At 45.5% G+C, this 20293-nt stretch overlaps 1 protein-coding gene across 1 annotated transcript in view; it reads left to right on the top strand.

The window, feature by feature from the left end:
* Window positions 1–16131, top strand: part of TLL2 (tolloid like 2) — a 219481-nt gene extending 203350 nt beyond the window's left edge. Inside the window, exons 18-21 of the mRNA XM_060192830.1 lie at window positions 1153–1280; window positions 5788–6001; window positions 7776–8026; window positions 15211–16131. Of these exons, the coding sequence (XP_060048813.1) occupies window positions 1153–1280; window positions 5788–6001; window positions 7776–8026; window positions 15211–15345 (728 nt within the window). The 3' untranslated portion in view covers window positions 15346–16131. The remainder of the gene's footprint in view (window positions 1–1152; window positions 1281–5787; window positions 6002–7775; window positions 8027–15210) is intronic.
* The last annotated feature ends 4162 nt before the right edge of the window (window positions 16132–20293 follow it).

The raw sequence follows: 20293 nt of genomic DNA, 5'->3' as shown, positions 1-20293 counted from the left end.
TTTTTCTATTTTATTGGGTAGGACAGAGAGAAAAGGGGGTTAGATAAAGAGGGAGAAAGCTAGATGCCTGCAGACTTGCTTCCCTGCTTGTGAAGCACTCCACTTGCAGGTGGGGAGCAGGGGGCTGAAACCCAGATCTTTACACAGGTCCTTGCACTTAGTACTATGTGTGCTTAACTGGATGCGCCATCATCCGTCCCCCACCCCCTTACTACCTACCCCCCTTCCTCTCAATTTCTGGTCATCTCTATCCAATAAATAAATAAAGATAATAAAACATTTAAAAGAGAGGGAGAGAGAAAGAGACAAAGACCTGCAGCCCTGCTTCACCATTTTGAAGCTTCTCCCCTGCAGGTGGGGACCGAGGACTTGAACCCTGGGTCGTTGTCTATGCCACTGCCTGGCTACCTCATTCTACCCTCTCCATCTTTGCCTCATTGATTCCTCATGTCACCTCTACAAGGTGACCTGTCTCTTTTTTTAATGGTTTTTTTTTTTAATTTTACTTATGAAAAGGAAACAGTGACAAAACCATAGGATAAGAAGGGTACAACTCCACATAGTTCCCACCACCAGAACTCCATATCCCATCCCCTCCCCTGATAGCTTTCCTATTCTTTATCCCTCTGGGAATATGGACCAAAGGGTATTATGGGTTGCAGAAGGTGGAAGGTCTGGCTTCTGTAATTGCTTCCCCGCTGAACATGGGCGTTGACAGGTTGATCCATACTCCCAGCCTGCCTCTCTCTTTCCCCCCTTTTATGGGTAAGAATACAAACTACGCCCAAAGTCCCACAGCCTGCAAACAGCGGGTGGAAGCAGGACTTGTACGGAGGTCCGTCGGACCCTAGGACCTGTCATCTCAACCACTTCCTGGCAGCCACAGTGTGAAACAGATTAGCAGGCAACAAGACCTGGTTCTAGCAGCACTACCAGGAAGGCAGCAAAGCCAAAGGAATCAGATCTCAGAGCCAGAGGATGCTTGTGTTAGGCTGCCCCCTGCAGCCGAAACTTGCTAATGGCAAGATGACAGATGAGATGGGATGTGTGGTGGGGAAGGGGAGAGAGAGAGAGAAAGAGAGAGACCCTCCTGGAAAGCCTCTGGAGCTGATGAGTGACTTATGTGTGTATGTCCCCCGCCCCCTGCGCCAGCTGGCTGTGTACACAGGATCAGCAGTGCAGAGGGGACCCTGGCAAGCCCCAACTGGCCGGACAAGTACCCCAGCCGGAGAGAGTGCACCTGGAACATCTCTTCCACTGCGGGCCACAGGGTGAAACTTGTGAGTCCCTCTACTTGAATTTGGGCAGCATGGACTTGTGGTATCAGGCAAGCGTGGGTTTGAGTCTCTCTGCTCTCCTGTTACATAGTTTCATTGTCTGGAAAATGAGTGTGTTGTTGATGCTGACCTCAAGAAGCTCTTGTGCCATTTAAAAATAGGATGTGAATACTATTAATTATAAGTCATATATATATATATATACATATATATATATATATATATATGTATGACAGCATAATGGTTCTGCAAAAGACTTTCATGCCTGAGGTGCTGAGGTCCCAGTTTCAATCCCCAGGACCACCATAAGCCAGAGCGGAACTGTGCTCTGACATCTCCCTCTCTCTCTCTCTTTAATATTTTTTCCACTTAGTTATTATTGGATAGAGACAGAGAAAAATTGAGTGGAGAGAGGAAGATAGAGAGGGAGAGTGACAGAGAGACACCTGCAGCCCTGCCTCATCACTCATGAAGCTTTCCCCCTGCAGGTGGGGACTTGGGGCTTGAAACTGGGTCCTTGCACACGGTAATGTGAGTGCTTAACCAGGTGCAACACTACCTGGCACTTTCTCTCATTTAAATAAACAAATAAATAAATGATTTTAGAAAGAGAATATGCAAGAAAAACTCTGAACTGGAATGGCACAGAAAGCACTATTAAAAAAGAGAGAGAAAGAAAGAAAAGAAAAGAAAAGAAAAGGCAAAAGCACTGTAACTAACTAGCACTTGTCCACAGTAGAGTCCAAGCATGACAGAGCCCTCCACACAGGTCTGTAAAGATAGTAGAGATTCAGCTGTCTCCAGTCTCCATTCTTCACAGAGCAATGCACTGTTAAGATTTTTTTTTAATTTTTTTATTTATAAAAAGGAAACATTGACAAAACCATAGGATGAGAGAGGTACAACTCCACCCAATTCCCATCACCAGATCTCCGTATCCCATCCCCTCCCCTGATAGCTTTCCTATTCTTTACCCCTCTGGGAGTATGGACCCAAGGTCATTGTTTGGATTTTTTTTTTCCTCCAGGGTTATTGCTGGGCTTGGTGGCTGCACCATGAATCCACCATTCCTGGAGGCCATTTTTTCCCCTTTTTGTTGCCCTAGTTGTTGCAGCCTCGTTGCGGTTATTATTGCCATTGTTGACGTTGCTTTGTTGTTGCATAGGACAGAGAGAAATGGAGAGAGGAGGGGAAGACAGAGAGAGAGGGGAGAGAAAGATAGACACCTGCAGACCTGCTTCACCGCCCGTGAAGCGACTCCCCTGCAGGTGGGGAGCCAGGGGCTCGAACCGGGATCCTTACGCCCGGTCCCAGCGCTTTGCGCCACGTGCGCTTAACCCACTGCGCCACCGCCCGACTCCCATTGTTTGGATTTTTTAAGTGCAGTCAGTCCAGAGAGCTAGAAAGCAGACTTCAAAACTAGACATTCCAACTTTAGGAATGACCACTGTGAATATTTTCTTTAGCATGTTTCCAGAAATTTCCTATTCAAGACAATCATGTATGCATATACATGGGAGGATATATTTTCTTTATTTATTTTCCACCAGGGTTATTGCTGGGACTCTGTGCCCTAACAATGCATCCATACATACCAGTGTCCATTTTTCTTTTTCTCTGTTTTTTTTAAATTTTTTAACCTTATTTATTTATTCGATAGAGACAGAGATCAAGAGGGAAGGGGGAAGATAGAGAGAAAAAAGACAGAGAGACACCTGCAGCACTACTTCACCACTTGCAAAGGTTTCCCCCCCCCCCCCCGCGCAGGTGAGGACCAGGGCTCAAACCCAGGTCTTTGTACATTATAACATGAGCACTCAACTAGGTGCACCACCACCCGGCCCCCTTTGCTTTTTTCTTTTTCTCTTTCTTTATTAGATAGGACAGAGAGAAATCAAGAAGTTTGGGGAAAGTAATGGGGGGGGGGGACAGAAAGACCTCTGCATCTCTGCTTCACTGCTTGTGAAGTGTCCCTGCTGCAGGTGTGGAGCGGGGACTCAAACCCAGGTCCTTGCATGTGGCAATATGCACACTTAACTAGATGCACCACCACCAGGCCTAGGATGCCCTTTTTACTCCACCTTCACAAATGAAATTGTCTTATTCATTTAAAAAAACTATTTAAAATTTTTTATTAAATGTATTTATTTATTTATTTATTGGATAGAGTCAGCCACAAATCAAGAGTGAATAGGGACAGAGACAGAGGGACACCTGCAGCCCTGTTTCACCACTTACAAAGCTTTTCCCTTGCAGGTGAGGACTGGGGACTTGAACCTGGGTCCTTGCTCATTGTAACATGTGCACTCAACTGGGTTCACTTGAACTTGTCTTGTTCATATGGCCCCTTGAACTTGTCTTGTTCATATTCTTCTACAGCTTCCTTTTTTAAAAATCCACAGTAGGAGATGGAGTTCTTGATGCTAATCACAAAATGTATCTTCCAAGTCTTTCTTTAAAGTCCTCTCCATGCAGATGATTGAGGTCGGCACACCATGGTTATTTCAAAGGAGAACAGAATCTTTTGAGTTCTTATTTCTCAGATCCCCAGAAACTCCAGGAAGTGAAAGCAAACCCTCTTGCAAGTGGAGAGATGTGGTTGTGCTCCACAGTGTTTAAATGACTTGTTCTGACTCTGGAGATGAGAAAGCTCTTCAGAAAGACTTAAGCATGTCTCAGAATTATGGACCAATAGTAGAATAGTAGAGAGCGGGTGGGATGAATGAGAACAAGAGTCTGGGCACTTGTTTGGAGGGCAGTAGGAAGGACAGATGTGTGAAGGGTGGAAAAGGCAGGGCCCCTGACCACAGGGAGCTCATGGCCTGTGCCTACCTGGTGTGGTTGCTGCAACTCCCCAAGTCCCCCTATAACAGTCCCGAAGCTGTGTGTGGTGACTGACTGAGAGTGAGTCCATTGCCCTAAGGCCCTTCTTGCCTGCAATGGCAGCAAATCTCTGAGTGCTCTCTGGTGCTGGAATCACACAGTCTGTACAACTGGAAGCAGAGCCTCCGTGGAAGGCACCGTGAGGCGCATTTATTGACTAGAGACAGCCAGAAATCGAGAGGGAAGGGGAAGGGAGAGAGAGAGAGAGAAACAGAGGGACTTGAACCGTAGTCCTTGCTCATTGTAACATGTGCACTCAACCAGGTGCTCCACCACCCGGTCCCATCCATGTAACTTCTGTAGTTGCACAAATGGCCATTGCTTCTTTCAGTACAAAGGAACTAAAGACAGTGCTGACAGCGGCCAGACTTAGCACACACAGCCTCAAGTTTATCTAAAGCTCATGCACACATGCACTAGCTTGTTCGTTTGTTTTTATAAACTCTCTTGGGAAATGCATGGTGAATTCACTGATCGTGCTTTTCCGGATCATAAACTAGAAGTTGAATACTTCTCAAGAAGTTTGTGTTTCACTCTGTGGGGACAGCAACTGGAGTGGGGGTGGGGGGACAAGGAACTTTGGGGAACTCCCCACATGTCTCCCTCTCTCCCATGGCATTACACACCTGGTGCTGAGTGTCATCAGAATTAAATGAGCAATGCCCACTCACGTTCAGCATTAAAAAAAACAACAACAACAACACTCAAGAAGGCCAGGGAGATAGTATAATGGTTATGCAAACAGACACTCTCGTATCCGAAGCTATGAGGTTCCAGGTTCAATCCCTGGAGCTGAGCAGGGCTCTAGTTCAAAGTCATTATCATCAACCACAAATGCCAACCACTGTGTGAACAGTGGACATGGAATAGGGGGTTTTTCCTACTTCCTTTTATTTTTTTTTCTTCGACTCTAGGGTTATCTCTGGGGCTGGGTGCTGGCACTAGGAATCCACTGCTCTTGGTGGTCATTGTTTCCATTTAATTGGCTAGGACAAAGAGAAATTGAGAGAGGAGGGGGAGATAGAGAGAGAGAGAGAGAGAGAGAGAGAGAGAGACACCTGCAGACCTGCTTCACCTCTTGTAAAGCATCACTGCTGCTGCCGTGACTAAGTGGTTTGAGGGAAGGAGCACAGATGTGGGCAGTGGGACACTTAATAGTTGTCAACAGGCATCGAAGCTCTGTGTCCCAGTCATCTCAGTGACAGAGTGGCCATAGCATAAAATGCCGCCTTTTATTCTGACCATTTGGGATGGGAACTGTATGATATGATTAAATGTCCCTTTGTTTGCTTTTTAAAAAAAAAAAAAACAAACTAGTTAATTGGATAGAGATAGAAATCAAGAAGGAAAGGGGGAGAGAATGAGAGAGAGTAAGAGAAACACCTGCAGACCTGCTTCACTATTCCTGGTTGGGGACCAGAAGGAGGCTGGCTGTACAGAGATCACCAGGCGTATGGGGCCAGGCGGTGGCACACTTAGTTAAGCGTACACATTACAGAGGTCACCAGGCGTCAGTTACCAGGGTCCCATGCCGGGACTCAACTGGAGGGCTGAAACAAGCCCCTGCCTGTTTATCCCCTTCCCCTCCCAGCCCCTGGTTCCTCACTCTCTGCCTTCCCCTCCCCAGACATTTAATGAGTTTGAGATTGAGCAGCACCAAGAATGTGCCTACGACCACCTAGAGCTGTATGACGGGCCCGACGGCCTGGCTCCCATCCTAGGCCGCTTCTGTGGCAGCAAGAAGCCGGACCCTGTGGTGGCCTCGGGCAGCAGCCTGTTCCTCAGATTTTACTCAGACGCCTCAGTGCAGAGGAAGGGCTTCCAGGCTGAACACAGCACAGGTAAGTCAGGCCAGTGATGGAGACAAAGACCGCCTTTCATTCTGACCATTTGAAATGGGATGTGTATGATTAAATGTCCCTTGGTTTTTTTGTCGTAGTTAATTGGATAGAGACAGAAATCAAGAAGGAAGGGGGATAGAGAGTGAAAGAGAGTCGCTTGTAGACCTGCTTCACCACTTATGAAGCTTCCCCCTTGCAGGTGGGGACAGGGGGCTTGAACTCAGATCTTTGTGTAGGGTGACATGCACTCTGCTGAGTGTGCCATTGCTTGGCCCCTAAATACCCCTTCCTAAAGGAAACAACAGCTGCACAGAGGAAGGCTGTTTTCTTTTAATGACTTTAATTGACTGTGTTTAAGGTGGAGGGAGATAGCATAATGATTATACAAATAGACTCTCTTGCCTGAGGCTCTAATGTCCCCCACACTACCATAAGCCAGAGCTAAGCAGTGCTCTGGTAAAAAATTAAATTAAATTAAATTAAATTAAAACGAAATAATTGTGTTTAAAATAGGCAGACTTCTGTTAGTGCCACATCTCCTCCCTCCTTCCTGTTCTTTGTTTTTAAAAATTCATTTGTAATTTTGCTGGCCTGGGAATTCTAAGTTTGAGATCTGAGAGGGAGCAACCTTTTTGTGTGTGTGTGTCCTCTAAGGACTAATTTCAGTAAAAGATAACTATTTCTGTGTGTGTCCCCCCCCCCCATTATCTTTCCTGCACCTAGAATTTTCGTAAGTAGTTTGATTTGTTCCTTTGGAGAGAGATGCACATCTATACTTGTAACTAGGTAATCTCCTAAGAAAGTCAGTAAGGAAATCAGTTCTGCTGTTTAAGTTAAAAAGTGACCAACCGTGGTGCAGTGGGTTAAGCGCATGTGGCGCAAAGCGCAGGGACCGGCTTAAGAATCCCGGTTCGAGCCCCCGGCTCCCCACTTGCAGGGGAGTCGCTTCACAGGCGGTGAAGCAGGTCTGCAGGTGTCTATCTTTCTCTCCCCTTCTCTGCCTTCCCCTCCTCTCTCCATTTCTCTCTGTCCTATCCAACAACGAATTGCGTCAACAAGGGCAATAATAATGACCACAACGAAGCTACAACAAAGGCAACAAAAGGGGGGGGGGGAATGGCCTCCAGAAGCGGTGGATTCATGGTGCAGGCACCGAGCCCAGCAATAACCCTGGAGGAGGAAAACAAACAAACAAACAAAAAGTGACCGCCCAAGATTAGAACTCATGGGAGCAACCTTAACTCTGCTCCTGGCATTAGGTTGTGGCCCTTTGGAAACATGGTGGCTCTGGAGCCACCCCATCTCCACCCCCAACAGAAGTTTCCCCACTTTTAACTCTGGCCTGCTTGAATGGTCAGACTGACCGAATCATTTTGTCAGACTGGTCTGAGTTTCTAGGGTTGAGAGCCAACCAACAGATCTGTGTGAGTTTGGCGCCCTCTGGTGGCCAAGGTTATAAACGACAGCAAGTCGGTCAGGTTGGTGGTTTCCATACTTCATGTGACCAAGTATTTATTATTCCCCAGGCTGCAGGTGGCTCAACTTGGGCCAGCCAGCACCCCCAAAATGCCCTGAAGCTCAGCTCCATGGACCTCTGTTTACTCCTCTGTAAAAATGGGGCTCTGGTCTTTCCTGGTCTATCCCAAAGGGCACACAGCTATGTGGTGAGACCATCCACCGTTCTGAAGAATGCTAAATCCCAGGCTGGGAGAGGTTGGGTGACACTTAGGGTTCCCTGAGCTCAGGAGCATCTCTCTCTCTCTCTCTCTCCCAGAGTGTGGGGGTCGACTGAAGGCTGAAGTACAGACCAAAGAGCTCTATTCCCACGCCCAGTTTGGGGACAACAACTACCTCAGCCAGGCCCACTGTGACTGGGTGATTGTGGCAGAGGACGGCTATGGTGTGGAGCTGATATTCCGGACCTTTGAGGTGGAGGAGGAGGCTGAATGTGGCTATGACTACATGGAGGCCTTTGATGGCTACGACAGCACAGCGCCGAGGCTCGGCCGATTCTGCGGCTCAGGGGTGAGTCTGGGCCTGGCAGCTTGAGTCATGGGGACAGACACACTGGGCCTGGTGTCCTAGTGACCCTGCCTCTTACTGCTGCAGCCAGGAGGCCAGTTTCAGCTGCAGCAACATGCAGGAAGGAGGGGGGTAGGTAGTGGGAGAGGAGACCAGAGGTGTCAGGGAGCAAGACTTCAATCTAAGGTCAACTAAGAAAAATCACCATGGGTCAAGCGGTGGCACACCTGGCTAAGCACTCACATTACAGTGTACAAGGACCCAGGTTCGAGCCCCTGGTCTCCACCTACAGGGAGAAAGCTTCAAGAGTGGTGAAGCAGGGCTGCAGGTGTCTTTCTGTTTCTTTCCCTCTCTATCTCCCCTCTCAGTTTTTCTCTGTCTCTATCCAATAATCAGTCAATAAATAAATAAGTTTTAAAAAATCACCGAGACTTCTGGAAGCAGGGCTACAGAGCAGCAGCAGCTATGTTTCTCTCCTCTCCTGGGTCAACTAGGAATACCAAAGGAGAACACCTGGGACTGCAACAAGACAGGACTAGAAAGACTTCAGGAATCCACCAAATCACTGGTGAGTGCAAACACCAGTGGCTGGTAGACAGAGAGGAGCCTAGGGAGAGATTGAGTGGCTGGTAACAGTCTGACAGTTTGCCAGTTGAGGCACCACCTCCAGTCTGTTTCATCAACAAAAAGAGGGCAGAAAGGAGGAGAGAACTCCCCTAAGACTCACCAAATGCAACTGTGAGTCTCCATTGCTATTGCCCTCAGAATCTGGAGCAGCGGTGGGGAAGCCCTGTGCTGACACCAGGGGACAGAGAACAAACCAGGAAACTCAGGAGAAGATCCATACCTCGATGGCCTGGCGGTGGGGCTGTGAGAGTCTCTTTGCATAACCAGTGGATTATCTCTGCCACACTCTGATTATCTCTTGGTCAGGATTCAGTGATTAAGCTAAGAAGCCTACTTAGAGTTTAAAAGCCCTCAGATTCCCATAGCCTACAGGGAAGAAAAAGAACACTGAGCCACTGAGCTCCAACTCAGGTATTAAAATACTATTGAAACAACTGTCAATTTCTACAACTGTGAGCTCTTTAATTACCTTACTTAGATACAAGTCAATTCAGGCAAGAGTGATCAGTAATGTGAAAAGTACTGAGAGAAGGACCTCATAACATACTATATAAAATGGCTAAACCAATAAGAAGAAATACTGGAAAAATGAACCGGGACAAGAGTCCAGCTAAAAGCCCCCCAAAGGTTGAACCACAAAATAATGAGGTCAACATCCAAACACTAGTTAAGGAAATAATCAAAGGAGTGAGGAAAGTGTTTGAAAGAATTGTCATCAGAAATGCGGAAACAACAAATGAGACTCTGGAAGAAAACACTAATTATCTCAAGGTTATTAGAGAGCTGAAAGCTGAAATAGCTGAGCTAAGAACGCAAATAGCTGAACAACCTAAAACAGTATCAGAACAGGGTAACAAAATAGATGAACTCCAGAAAACAGTAGAGAGGAGAGAGAATAGAATAAATGAGGCTGAAGACAGAATTAGCAAGATCGAGGACGAATTAGAGACAACTAAAAAAGTCAGAGATCTCAAAAAGATATTAAGAGATTCTGAAAACAACAACAGAGACCTATGGGATGACTTCAAAAGAAATAATATACGCATTATTGGCTTACCAGAGGAAGAAAGAGAGGGAGGGGAAGAAAGCATTCTACAGGACATAATAGCTGAGAACTTCTCTAATCTAGACAACATAAAAGACATAACAGCTCAAGAACCCTCCTGCACTGCTGGTGGGAATGTCAGTTGGTCCAACCTCTGTGGAGAACAGTCTGGAGAACTCTCAGAAGGCTAGAAATAGACCTACCCTATGATCCTGCAATCCCTCTCCTGGGAATATATCCTAAGGAACCCAACACACCCATCCAAAAAGATCTGTGTACACATATGTTCTTAGCATCACAATTTGTAATAGCCAAAACCTGGAAACAACCCACGTGTCCAACAACAGATGAGTGGCTGAGCAAGTTGTGGTCTATATACACAATGGAATACTACTCAGCTGTAAAAAATGGTGACTTCACTGTTTTCAGCCGATCTTGGATGGACCTTGAAAAATTCATCTTAAGCGAAATAAGTCAGAAACAGAAGGATGAATATGGGATGATCTCACTCTCAGGCAGAAGTTGAAAAACAAGATCAGAAGAGAAAACACAAGTAGAACCTGAACTGGAATTGGTGTATTGCACCAAAGTAAAAGACTCTGGGGTGGTGGGGTGGTCAGTGGGATAATACAGATCCAAAAAGGATGACAGAGGAACTAGTGGGGGGGTTGTATTGTGGAAAACTTGGAAATGTTATACATGTAGAAACTATTGTATTTACTGTTGAATGTAAAACATTAATTCCCCAATAAAGAAACTTGAAAAAATAGAAAAAAATATATATATAATCAGCCCGTTATCTATGACCTTGGGAGAACTATGAAAAAAAGAAAGAAAATAAAAAATCATCTGCATTGTATGACTTTTCTCCTATTGTTGCAGAGTTTTGATATCCCCATTTTTATTTATCTTTAGACTTTCTGATTTTATTTTATTTTTGCACTGAACTTTCAAGCACAAGATCCCAAGGTTTGTTTTTTTTGTTGTTGTTATTTTGATCTTTATTTATTTTTTTTGGACCAAGACAGCCCAGGGAAGGTAGACAGTATAATGGTATGTAGAGACTCTCCTGCCTGAGGCTTCAAAGTCCCAGGTTCAATCCTTCCTGCACCACCATAAACCAGAGTTGAACAGTGCTCTGGTAAAAAAAAAAAAAAAAAGAAAAGAAAAGAAAAGAAAAGGAAAAAAGCCAGAGATCAAAAGGGGAGGGGAAGATAGAAAGAGAGAAAGACAGAGACACACCTATAACACTGCTTCGCCACTTGCAAAGCTTTCTCCCTGCAGGTGGAGACTGGGGTGGGGGCGGCTCGAACCCAGCTTCTTATTCATTGTAACATGTGCTTACCCAGGTGAGCCAATACCCAGCCCCCTGATTTTTAATTATATGTCTATGGATTCTTTTTTATTAAAAATGTGTAATTTCTATTTTATTTGATAGGGCAGAGAGAAATTGAGAGGGGACGAAGATATAGAGATGGGGAGGGAAACCTGCAACAGTGCTTCCTCCCTTGAAGGTGGGGACAGAGGGTTTGAAGCTGGGTCCTTGCCCATGGTAACTTGTGCATTCAAGAGTGTTCCACTGCCTAGGACCACATCTGTGTCTTCTGTACATGCACAATTCACTCCCAGAGAAAAACTCTTACTAGATTCACAGCTGTTACATTCAGTCACAGCTTCCTTTTCTTTCTCTCTTTTTTTTTAAAAAAAAATTTATTGGGGGATTAATGTTCTACAGTTGACAGTAAATATAATAGTTTGTACATGCATAACATTTCCCAGTTTCCCACATAACAGTACAACCCCCACTAGGTCCTCTGCCATCCTGTTCCAGGACCTGAACACAGCTTCCTTTTTATTGTCACCACTCTCCTGGGCCACCTATGACCAACAGGGCAGGGCTACTTTGTTCACCATTTCCCCGGTACCCGGGTGCTGCCATAGGGCTGGCACTTGCTAGAAGTCACACACCAGGGCGTGGATGTAGTACACACAACTGAGTACACGTGTCACCATGCACAAGGACCTAGGTGCCCTTAGCCCCACTCCAGTCCCTGGTCCTACTCCCCCCACACACACTTGCTGGGGGAAAGCTTCATGAGCAGTGGGCTGGGGAGACAGTGTATTGGTTATGCAGATGATTTTCATGCCGCTTGATTTCTCTCTGTCCAACAAAATAAATACAACACTTTTTAAAAATATGTGCAGGGGGTCGGACGGTAGCGCAGCAGGTTAAACACATGTGGTGTAAAGCGCAAGGACCAGTGTAAGGGTCCTGGTTCAAGCCCCCAGCTCCCCACCTGCAGGGGAGTCCCTTCACAGGCGGTGAAGCAGGTCTGCAGGTGTCTGTCTTTCTCTCCTCCTCTCTGTCTTCCCCCCACCTCTCTATTTCTTTCTTTCTTATCCAGCAATGACAACATCAACAACAACAATAATGACCACAACAAGGCTACAACAATAAGGGCAAAAAAAAAATTTTTTTTAAATATATGTTCAGCAGCCTGCATGATATTGAGGACCCTCTCTGGTGCCGTACACTGGGCACTGCCCATGCTCAGCCCCCAGCTCTCTCCTTCTGTCCGGACCCCCAACCCCCAGGGCTGATCACTCATTTCTTTGCTATTAGCTGGACTAATCATCTTGGAGTCACTGGTACTCCTTGTGCTAAATTGAATCTCAAACTGGCATTTCTTTTTTAAAATAAAATTATTTTTATTTATTTATTATTGGATAGAGACAAAGAAATTGAGTGAGGAGGGCAAGATAGAGAGGGAGAGAGACAAAGAGACACCTTCAACCCTACTTCACCACTCATAAAGCTTTCCCCCTGCAGGGGCTTGAACCCAGGTCCTTGTGCACTATAATGTATGCACGTAACCAGGTGTGCCACTGTCTGGCCCCCTCGAGCTGACATTTCTGTGAGTCTCTGAGTGATTTCCTTCTCTCTTCTCTCACCCTCCCTGTGTGTGTGCTTCTGACAGGCGTAGGCACAGCTGGGAGGCCGTGTGGGTCTGGTCCCAGATCACAGCGGTACAGCAGCTATAGCAAGAAAGCACATCCCCCATGCCTTCGTCTTCCCCATTGTACCTGAAAGTTATGTGCCCACTGCACTGTAATCTAGAAAGTGTACGATAGCTTTGCCTGCAGAAATGCACCGTGCCTCCCTTACACACACACAGGATGCAGAGAGATGACGGAGGCATATTGTTGATAGATTCAAAATGATACCGAGAGACTGCTGAGCACAGGGCTTCTACAACCCTTCCATTTATAAAACATGCAAGAGACAATGAAACACTGTGGAGTCCACATGTGGAGGGAAAGCCCTTTAGGTGTCCCCTCTCCCTCCCAGACTCTGGTGAGGAACAGCAGCCTGAGAGCCGGACTCCTGTCCATCAGCCACCAGGGGTCGCCATTCTGTAAAGCATAGTGACTCCATCCTGCCCGTAGTCTTTGGACAGGACCTGGGACTACACATCCGTCTTTTTAAAAATTATTATTATTATTATCTTTATTTATTTATTGGATAAAGACAGCTAGATTTTGAGAGGGAAGAGGGAGATAGGGAGAGAGAAAGGGTGGGGATAGGTAACATAATAATTATGGGAAGAGACTCTCATGCCTGAGGCTCCAAAGTCACAGGTTGCTACTATAAGCTAGAGCTGAGTAATGCTCTAGTAAAAATACATAAATACATAAATAAATAAATAAAATTGAGAGAGGACATGAACAGAATATTCACCACAGAAAAGATCAGAAAGACTGACAAACGTGAAAAGATGCTCCAAGTCACTGATTGTCAGAGAAATGCAAATAAGGACAACAATGAAATACCACTTCACTTCTGTGAGAATGTCATACGTCAGAAAAGATAGCAGTAAGAAATGCTGGAGAGGTTGTGGGGTCCTGCACTGCTGGTTGGTGTGTCAATTGAACTGTCAGAAGGCTAGAAATGGACCTACCCTATGACCCTGAAATTCCTCTCTTGGGGATATGTCCTAAGGAACCAAACACACCCATCCAAAAAAATCTGTGTACACATATGTTCTTAGCAGCACACTTTGTAATAGCCAAAACCCGGAAGCAACCCAGGTGTACAACAACAGATGAGTGGTTGAGCAAGTTGTGGTCTATATATACACAATGGAATACTCCTCAGCTATTAAAAATGGTGATTTCATTTTCAGCCCATCTTGGATGGAGCTTGAAGGAATCGTGTTAAGTGAAGTAAGTCAGAAACAGAAGGATGAATATGGGATAATCTCACTCTCAGGCAGAAGTTGAAAAACAAGATCAGAAGAGAATATACTAAGCAGAACTTGGACTGGAGTTGGTGTACTGCACTAAAGTAAAAGACTCTGGAGTGGGTGGGGGAAGGGTTCAGGTCCTGGAACATGATGGCAGAGGATCTAGTGGGGATTGTATTGTGGAAAACTGGGAAATGTTATGCATGTACAAACTATTATATTTACTGTGGACTATAGAACATTAATCCCCCAATAAATAATTTTTTTAAAGTCTTGGGGTCAGGTGGTGGTACACTTGGTTAAGTGCACATATTACAGCAAACAAGGACCTGGGTTTAAGCCCTCGTTCCTCACTTGCAGAGACAAAGTTTGACAAGTGGTGAAGCAGGTCTGCAGGTGTTTCTCTGTCTGTCTCCACTTCTGTCTCCCTCTAAATCTCTCTCTGTCCTATCAAATAAAATAAAGTTTTTTTTTAAAAAAAGAGGAAATTTTATGAGAGGGAGGGAGGGGAGAGAGAGAGAGAAAGAAGAGAGAGAGAGAGAGAGAGATCTGTAGCCCTACTTCACCACTCACAAAGCTTTTCCTCTGCAGGTGGGGACCAGGGGCTTGAACCTGGGTCCTTGCACATTGTAACGTGTGCTTAACCAGGTGCACCACCACCCTGTCCCAAATTGTAATGTTGATACTTTTTTTTTTTTTAACCAGAGCATTGCTCAGTCCTGGTTTATGGTGGTGCAAGGGATTGAACCTGGGACTTTGGAGCCTCAGACAAGAGAGTCTCTTTGCATAGCCATTATGCTTGCTACCCTCCCACCACAACAGTCTTTGTTTAGGGTCTCCTAGAGATGTATCGTCATGGGGACCCTAGAGTTGGTTGACTTGGGCTATGCATGCGACTGTCAGAAATATCTAAGCTTGGGTCCTGCCTAGCTATGGGGACCTAATTCTCCGTTTCCTCAGGAGTAAAATATAGATGATACTTCCCTTATAAAGTTACCGTAAAGTCTACACAAGGTAAAACCTGGAAGAGTTTCCAGCAGTGCTTGGCCTGTCCATGCACTTAATAAATAATGGAGTCTCAATGAGCTTTACAAAATAGATTTTCCTGAGGAAGGTCAGGTCCAGGTTGCTCTCTGGAGCAGAATTACAGAGTCTCTGGTATCAGGGACACCTTATCGTGACATTATATAAGTGTCTGTCTCACCTTCCTTATTTTAAACTCCAAGTGTAGCCACCTGACTTAAAGCCCTTTCCATTGCCCCTTTCCTCAGCCATTGGAAGAGATCTATTCTGCAGGGGATTCTCTGATGATTCGGTTCCACACAGATGACACTATCAACAAGAAAGGCTTTCACGCCCAGTACACCAGCACTAAATTTCAGGATGCCCTGCACATGAAGAAATAATATCAGTGGTCCTGAAAGACAGCACCTGAGAACATCTCAATGACAGTAGCACCTTGTGGATCCACCCCAAAACAATGTACAGTATTTGTTTTTTCCTCAAAAATTCAAAATCCAGTCTTGGAGGTATATACTGGTCAACAAGGAAGAGAGAAGCTTTCTGTTTGCCTCCAGCTACAATGTTATTTGATTGTGAACTTTTTTTTTTTTGCCTCCAGGGTTATCTCTGGGGCTCCCACGGTGCCTACACTGCAAATTCACTGCTCCTGGAGGCCCTTTTTTCCCCATTTTTTTGTTGCCCTTGTTATTGTTATTGCTGTTGGATAAGACAGAAAGAAAATGAGAGAGGAAGGGAAGACAGACAGGGGGAGAGAAAGATAGACACCTGCAGACCTGCTTCACCGCTTGTCAGGCAACCCCCCTACAGGTGGGGATCCGGGGGCTTGAACTGGGATCCATGATCCAGTCTTTGTGCTTTGCGCCATGTGCGTTAAACCTGCTGCGCTACCGCCCAGCCCTCTGACTGTGAACTTTTTTTTTTTTTCCTCCAGGGTTATTGCTGGGCTCGGTGCCTGCACCATGAATCCACCGCTCCTGGAGGCCATTTTTCCCCCTTTTTGTTGCCCTAGTTGTTGCAGCCTCGTTGCGGTTATTATTGCCATTGTTGACGTTGCTTTGTTGTTGGATAGGACAGAGAGAAATGGAGAGAGGAGGGGAAGACAGAGAGAGGGGAGAGAAAGATAGACACCTGCAGACCTGCTTCACCGCCCGTGAAGCGACTCCCCTGCAGGTGGGGAGCCGGGTGCGCTCTGCGCCACGTGCGCTTAACCCACTGCGCCACCGCCTGACTCCCGACTGTGAACTTTTAAAGATCAAGTTTCCAAGTCACTGATCATTCAGGTGATGCCTGTTTCATTCCATTCTCTTTGCCCTGTACTGCTTGGGACACGAGGCTGAGCCTTGGGCTGGTCATTGCTTTCTTTCTGAATGAGCTTTCATGGGTGCTGGACCATGCCATAATATCCTGGGGTCTCAAGTTGTCTTCTGTCTAGACTGGCAATGAGAATAAAAACTTGACTAACTTGACTAGTACTGATTTGCTAGTTGTTGTTGTTTCTTTTTTGTTTTTTGTTCTTTTGTTTGCTGGAGACTTTTGCTTTCTGTGTGCCAGAGACACATGAACCAGGAAACTGGAGAACATCAGAACTAAAAGAACTTCACAGTAAGCAGTGCACAAAGGATTGCACAGAGGAAGCCTGTGCCTGTCAGGGAGCTAGGAGACCTCAAGACTTTCTGTGGCCCCAGTTCTCCTTGTCAGCTCTGGATTCTACCATCATTCATTCAGTGCATTAGCGGTTAAGACAACCGAGAATTCCATCAACACATTGGCAGGTGAGAGCCTGTGTTCTGAGAAGAAGACATCTTGGCTCCTCTAAGTCCTCCTTCACGTGCTGCCTTTCCGATGATTCCTTGGAAGGAGGGCTCTAAGCATGTGGGCTTAGACTATTCTTCCTGTTTCGGTTGACTTTGGCTCTTGGGCAACCACACCACAAACTGCATTTGCAAGATGTGCAAAGACAGACACCCAGTGCAGGGCCTGTCCAGGTTCAGACTGGTTCTTTGTAAGTTATGTAAGAATCATCAACTCATGGAACAAGCCAGCCATGGACCCACTTATGGCCAGCAGTCTGGTGAAAGAGTCCATTGGTAGCTTCACTTGGATGAACTTGGATTCCATCACCAGCTTGCTAGCAGGAGTCACAATTACTTGGCATTTGTTCTTCGAAGCATAGCCGATGCTGTTTACATAATTTTAGAACCTCCGCTTGTACTTTCAATGGTGAGGCAGTCTTGAATGGCATTTCATTAAGGCCTAAATGGGCATTATGAGCTAAAAGTTGTGGTATGTTAGCTTTAAAAGAATATTTATGTAGGAATACTTTTTTTAAAAAATAATGTTTACATAACCTTACGTCCTGCTTTTGGTTGGGACTGAGCACAGGACATTGCATGAGAGTGTTGTCAATGAGATCCAGTATAGCTTACAAGCACCAGGGTTTCTGTGGGATGAAGCCACGCCCTCTTGAACCAAGTCATTGTGAAAGGTTAAAGGCTATATATTTTTTTTCAAGGTCAGGTTATGGACAGTGTCTAAAGAAAATAATTGCTGGGAGTAAAATAAATAAATAAAAGAATTCAAAGAAAAGAAGAAGAAATGTATGGGAATATTATTCTTTAAAACAGAAAAAAAATCAAAGTCTTATGATTAATAATAACGTATGTCTGTATGGAAAGGCTCAGTTGTCAAAGCCTTAATCAGCGCAGTGGTGTGACGCACACCAACCCCCTGACCATAGCTTTACTGAGCAGACCTCCGGCACCCACTCTGAGTTGTATGTGTCTCCTGTCACCACACCCCGTCTGGATATTTCTCAGGAGCCTGGGAAGAGACAAGGCCCATGTGCTAGTATTGTGATGCTTTGCGGACCCTGCCCTGAGAAGCCTTTGACTTAGCAAAGGGAACAGTCTGTCTCGCAATTAAAATCTCACCAGGTAGGCTGCATTTCTTGGATTTTTGTATTTTCTGGGATTTTGTTTCTCTCTTGTTCGAAGCTGAAACTGAAATCGAGATGCATAAGGTGGCTTTCAAGTGTCTCTCTCAGAGGATGTAAGATCTATAGATCTCTATAGATCCAATCTTTCAGAGTCTGAATAAGGTGAGCAAATTCCCTGGAAAAGTAGGAGGCAGAGAGATACAGCCATCTCTGCCTCAGTCTTTACCATCAGCGCCACCACCCTGAGAGATGGTGTCTCTCTCTCTCTCCCTCTCTCTCTCTCTCTCTCTCTCTCTCTCTCTCTCTCTCTGTGTGTCTTGCCACCAGGGCTGTTGTTGGGGCTTAGTGCCTAAATGATGTATATCCCACTCCTGGTATCTATTTTTTCCTTTTTTAAAAAAATTTGATAGAAAGAAATTTAGGGGTGTGGTGAATAGAGGGAGAGAGAGACAGAGACAGAGACAGATACCTGTAGGCCTGATTCATCACTTGTGAAGCTTCCCCCTGCAGGTGAGGACCAGGGATTTGAACCTGGGTTGTTGTACATGGTAACATACATGATCAACTGGGTGTCCCACTGCCTGGTCCCACTTTTTAATCTCTTTAATGAGTGAAATTTTTTTCAAAATGCACAGCTCCAGTAATTACCATCTACTCCCACCCCTGTGGCCAATTTGAAACAATGAGCCTTTTATGAAAACTCCTGTTGAGACATTTGTGAGTGGCACGTTCTGATTCTGTGGGAAATGTCCAGACTGCTCCCTTAGAAGCTCACATACTCAGGGCTCAACTCAGATCCCACAAGGATCCTTGTGGCCACCTGGCTTCACAAGAGAAAGTTCATTCAGCAGAAAAACCCAGGTTCCCTGTCTTGTCCTTCCCAGTGCTCTGTGGCCTCCCTGGTCCAGATGAAGGAACTGGAATGATTCCAGCCCCCTTTGTTCTTTACTGGGTGTGGGGCCATGGTGTGTCACAGAGCTCCAAGACCAGCCTAGTTCAGGAGTTCTGTACAATCTGCTGAAATAGTTGAGTTCTGGATCTTTGACCTGATCCAATTATTTTTTTTTAATTCTTTTTCTTTTTATTATTATCTTTATGTACTTACTGGCTAGAGACAGCCAGAAATTGAGAGGGGAAGGGTGATAGAGAGGGAGAGAGAAAGAAAGACAGAGAGACACCTGCAGCACTGCTTCCCCACTCTCAAAGGTTCCCCCCCTGTAGGTGGGCACTGGAGGCTCGAAGCTGTGTTATTGCCCACGGTAATGTGCGCTCAACCAGGTTGGACGCCAATACCCAGTTCCCCTTGTCCAATTCCAGTCTAATCGTTGCTAGCAGAAGCTAGATTCTAAACTCCAGGATAAGGTAAATGTCCAAAAATAAGTCCAGTTTTTGGATGTCTTCAAACAGAGGGAAGAAGACTGTCGATTCACCATAAGATCACTTTCTTCTGAAGTTAAGTTCCACATTATCCCCAAAGGGCTCCATTTGCTTAAGTGCAAAATCTGTTATTTATCAAATTCCCATGAGGATTTGCCATTCATCTGGTCCATTTGGTAAGTCTCAAATAGTTGGTGGTACGACCACTGCTGCTCACTTTGCAGACAAATGTTTTCTTGGCTTCCAGAGGTATTACTAAAGTTTCCTGGGGAAATTGAACTTCTGGGAAAGAATCCCAAATGCCTAAAACTTTTTAAAAAGGATATCTAGAGTGTTATCTATCAAGATATTCTATTTTTTATTCTGTGTCATTTTACATTTCATGAAATGTCAGCTTCAAAGAGAAAGTGCCGAGGAGCAAACTGGTGTCTCCATCCAGGACTGTTTCATTAAAGAATGTGGAATTGTGCATCATCTGTCTTGGGTTTGTATTACTATCTCAGACAAGGTTGGCGAAATAAGGACTTGGGAAGAGAAAATAAAATAGGGACCTTTCCCATAACTTCCACTCCTTTGTGTGAGCATAGTTCCAGTGCAGAACTCCCTACTGGACCCAGAAAACGCTCTTCAAAGCTGAAGATGACTTTCCACAATACTCCTTTTCTTGGACCCACATGGGCTAGAGACATGACATCATCATCTGTGGAAATGGTTGCTGTGGTGACTGTACCAGACGTCGTAGACATCTTCCCTTTTTCCCTCAGCAACTCTCTGTACTCTTCTTTACCTGGCTTTGCGTCTGGAGCCTCATCTAACATTCCCTCAATAGGAATCTTTAAAAAAAATCCCTTAGGGACCAGGCAGTGGCACACCTGCTTAAGTGCACACATTACAGTGCGTAAGGACCCAGGTTCAAGTTCCTGGTCCCCACCTACTGGGAGTTAGGGGGCAGGTTCACGAGTGGTGAAGCAGGGCTGCAGGTGTCTCTCTGTCTCTCTCCATTTCAATCTCCCCCTCCC

The sequence above is a fragment of the Erinaceus europaeus genome, chromosome 1, assembly GCF_950295315.1.
Source record: "Erinaceus europaeus chromosome 1, mEriEur2.1, whole genome shotgun sequence".
NCBI lineage: Eukaryota > Metazoa > Chordata > Mammalia > Eulipotyphla > Erinaceidae > Erinaceus > Erinaceus europaeus.
This window is presented reverse-complemented; position numbering and strand designations above follow the sequence as displayed.